The sequence below is a fragment of the Aplysia californica genome, unplaced genomic scaffold (genome assembly GCF_000002075.1).
Source record: "Aplysia californica isolate F4 #8 unplaced genomic scaffold, AplCal3.0 scaffold00226, whole genome shotgun sequence".
NCBI lineage: Eukaryota > Metazoa > Mollusca > Gastropoda > Aplysiida > Aplysiidae > Aplysia > Aplysia californica.
Genome location: NW_004797496.1, coordinates 257,709 through 262,052, shown reverse-complemented (window position 1 = coordinate 262,052; position 4,344 = coordinate 257,709). Strand labels below are relative to the sequence as shown.

The following is a 4,344-nucleotide window of genomic DNA, read 5'->3' as shown; positions in this document are numbered from 1 at the left end:
TGTGTGTGTGTGTGTGTGTGTGTGTGTGTTTATGTGTTTTCGTTTGTGATGGTCTTTATGCTTGGAGCGGTTTTGTTTGGTCCGATGTCTCATACCGTCAGCAAACTCCGGTGTACGTGAGCTGTTGCACTCGTGACTGATCTGTCACAGCTCAATGCTGTACTTCTGTGATATCCTAATCGAACAGCAGGACCCACCCAGCTGGAAATGCTCTACGTCTGCTCTCTATCACCCCAATTGAGGACGCAGACGCACATTTATGTCTTTCGACAGTTCTTGAAGACGTGCGATTTCTGGGCACCAGCGTAAAATCGCTGTTCATACTACAGTTTTCTTTTCCAATTTGTTTCTCTTCTTTTCTTTCCCCAACTTATAAAGACAGGTAACAATATGCGTTCGACGAAATCTGCAAATTAGTGTTTCTGATTTTTGTATTGTGGTTCGAAACACGCTCTGTCATTGACCCTGGTATGCTATTGATCTGACGTATATGTCCACTTCGTTTGAGATTTGAGTGCTGAAACAGGCTTTTTTGTTTGTTTGTTTGTTTGTTTTTTGTGGCTTTTTCATCAGCTTGTTAAATCCGTTACGACAGTCATATGTGAAAGAGGGAAGCGAATGGACAGGTATCGCACTATATTATCGTATAAATTTCTAGAAAGTGGACGGATATTTTTCACCTGCCGTAGATTGTACTCCTAAACCACTTACTGTAACGGCTGCAGCACGAAGCGTGCACCCAATGGGTTGCGCCCATATGTTTAAATAAAGAGAAATAAATCTCTAGATCCCCCCGTTTATGTAGCTTATTTGAGTTATGTCGATAATGAAAATAACAATCTATTTTCATCTCACAGGGAGAAATGTGTCTTGGTCGTTTACAATGGCATTGGATGTTACAAAGGTTAGGAGCAATCACGCATACACACAGCTCATTTTGTTCATACTGAGTCAAAAGTAACGCTTCATTGTGAATTAAAACGACGTTACAGTTCACGATATGGAATATATAAAACGAGCCTATCATGGCTCCTGCATACGTTCTGGGCACAGGCCCGTTTGTGGCCTGTAACCATGGGCATGTCACTTGATTTAGTACGACTTTGTCAACTTAAATGCGGGTCTTTTGTGAGGAGTGGTTCATTGGCGTTTGACGATGATTTAAGTCAGCAACAACTGCGTTTGAGATCCTCGAGCCCAAACATTAATCAAGTGGCGAGAAAGGCGATTCATGCTGCTCCTGGGGCACATATCGCGTCACCGCTTTAATCCAATTCTATGATGTTCCCTGCAAGTCAACACATTAGTGCGGGGAGTGGGTTGTGGGAGGGCGGGGGGGGGGGGGCACTGAGCAACAGAATCAGTTATGTGTATAGGGCCTTTTTCTTTGAACCCGACCTACTTAGTTTGACGCATGGGAGTAAACAGGAGGCGAAGAATAAGAATAAAATTAATACAACAGTGACGACAATGACGACAGTGACGACAGTAAATAACAGCTATAAAAATACAACAACAATAATAATAATAATAACAATAAAAATAAAAATAATAATAACAACAGCAACAACGACAGTGACAATAATAATAATAATAATAATAATAATAATAATAATAATAATAATAATAATAATAATAATAATAATAATAATTGCAATGATAATGATAATAATATCAAAGAAGAAAAAAAATAAAGAAGAAAAAAAATAAAGAGGAGGAAGAGGAGGAGTAGGAGAAAGAAGAAGAAGAAAAAGAAGAAGAAGAAGAAGAAGAAGAAGAAGAAGAAGAAGAAGAAGAAGAAGAAGAAGAAGAAGAAGAAGAAGAAGAAGAAGAAGAAGAAGAAGAAGAAGAAGAAGAAGAAGAAGAAGAAGAAGAAGAAGAAGAAGAAGAAGAAGAAGAAGAAGAAGGAGGAGGAGGAGGGGGAGGGGGAGGAGGAGAAGAAAGGAAAAGATGAGATACAGCTAGAGGAAAAAAGGGGGGAAAAAAACAAAAACAAAAAAGTCAGCGTTGGCCACACAGGAATTCCCTAGGCCTTAAGCCGATATAAATATCATCGTTATACAATAATTACCTCCGCAAGCTGATAAAAGGCTGGTTGGGAATAGAACTACACTATTATCTAGCAAGAGTTGAGGAAATAAAGCTCAGTATGCGAAGGTATTACGTGCTGCTTCTCACGTTGCGCTGCGTTGCTATTCCCGCGAAATGGAGGCCCGTCCTTGCTGCGTCTCCAAGGATCATTTGAGACATTTTGATGTAGCCGGAAGTATGAATAATGCCACGAATGGCAGTTTTTCCATGGTTGGGTGCAAGACTCGGGCAAATACCAAATTGCAACATGACGTTTATCGGAGTGTTGCAGCCAAGTCGAGTACCAAATTGCTTTAAGAGAAGTGACCAAAGCCCTTTCTTTGTCGCATATGTTCGTTTATCCCTTTGACTAAAATATTTTCCCCTGAAAACGAATTTGTATTCTCCAGGATCCTGGCGGGGTAATTAGTAGAAACAATTACTGCCGATGTCGGTTTCATATCTGACACTCCTTTGCAATGATGATCTTTTTTCAGATTGTTATCAAATTTCCATTTTTCACCTATTAGTGGAGTCACTGTCATCTTCAAAAGCGAAGGGAGTGGGTGGTTGGCGGGTGCTCTGGTGTGGTTTGCTTCTTTTTTCCTGTCAAACGTCTATCGTCCTTATCTCTCCTCCTTCTCGTTCGTGTTTTCTCTTGTGACACCTCTTATCTTTTGCACTTATTTGACCTAATAGTGTTGCAGGGGCCGTAAAACACTTACTAAAACTATAACCGAAGGACGAACAACATTAACAAAGCAACACAATGACATGTTTCACCTCTTTCTACCAAAGAAAATATAATATCTATTTTTCTTGTGGTCTCCATAGGCGGCGGCCCAAAGCTGGGAAGAGACGTGACATTAGCTCAGAAAAACTGTGGCATCAGACCCAAGGCCACATCCGGCTCCTATCGTGTCGTGGGCGGTCAGGAGGTGCGCAAGAACAGCTGGCCCTGGCAGGTAAGACATGTGTTACGCCGTGGTGGAATCAGGCGCTCGTCAATTTTTGGGTATAATATGGAGTTTTTTCTACCATTAAAAAGCTTGTTAATGTTTCTTGCTTCTGATAAAAGAAATTACACTTTATCTATCTTGAATGGAAGTCGAGATAGTTGCAGTTGAAAGAGGTGGGGGTCGCTTGATTTCAGAGGTAAAATAAGCGAGAAAATGGCGCCAGTCTGTTGTCTTACATAGCTTGAGAGAGAGTTGAAGCAAACAGTTTACTTTTTTGTTTTTTTAAATCTACTTTTCAATTGAAATCTTCGCAGAAATGTATTTTTCAATATATGAATAAGTGTTGAGCCCAAAATCCCCCAAAATTTGAAAAACAAGTTGCAAAATCCTCGGAAAAATGCCGAATTTTCTGATTTCATTATTTTGACGAGCGCCTGATTTCACAACACTGCTTTACAAATGTGCGCCTCGTGTACTCCGCATGTACCGGCTGAACGTATTTTATTAATCGCTGAATATATTATTTCGGGAATTGAAGTGGCGTCGGTATCCTAGTACAGTGACCTGTAATCGTGAGGTTGCGTGTTCGGGGATTCGAGCCTCAGCACCCATTTTGCTTAGTCCTTTCGTAGATGGATGTTGAACTCGGAGGTCCCGCCTCTTAAATAACCTAATAATTAATTAATACCCATACCATTTCACCAGTATTTTTCAAGAACTGATTTTCTAAAAACGTTATCCAGTCGATGTTTTATTTCAATGTATATATTATTTTGTTTTGTTTTGTTTTGTTGTCAATTTAAATTACAGCTTGTGCTTTTTAAGTACTTTTGATTATTGTGTTTTTATTGATATTATTTTGAAGAATTGATAAATGCTTGCTTTTCTTATAGAATGAACGACTCAAGCAACAAACCTATTAACCCAACAGTCTATTGATTATTCAAGAAATCAATCACCTTGTAAATGGTGTTTTGTTTGTCAACTAATATTATTCCTCGAATTGGTTGGTCAAATGACTTGGAATCTCACTGATGACTTTTAAGTACCTTGGATTTGTTTTGGCTTTCGATCGTTTTGATTTGTGTTATTTCATTGAGCTCCATTTGAATGTTTAAGTGCAAAATACCGTATTGGAATATCGCGCCGACTTCCACCACTACACGTAATAAATGTTGCACCCAAACAAACCCCCAACACACTAAGAATAAGTAAAATATGCCGTTTTCATAGGACATTAATTGAATCCCTACATTTCTTTATCGTTTTTAATTTCACTTTGACTCTCATGTTTAGGTACTACATGTCTCTCTCT

At 39.2% G+C, this 4,344-nt stretch overlaps 1 protein-coding gene across 1 annotated transcript in view; it reads left to right on the top strand.

Moving 5' to 3' along the window:
- The window catches only part of LOC101845101 (suppressor of tumorigenicity 14 protein homolog), a gene marked incomplete in the record, with an annotated part of 170,595 nt that overhangs the window by 132,390 nt on the left and 33,861 nt on the right, over positions 1 to 4,344 (top strand). Inside the window, 1 exon segment of the mRNA XM_035970148.1 lies at positions 2,905 to 3,035. Within this exon segment, the coding sequence (XP_035826041.1) occupies positions 2,905 to 3,035 (131 nt within the window).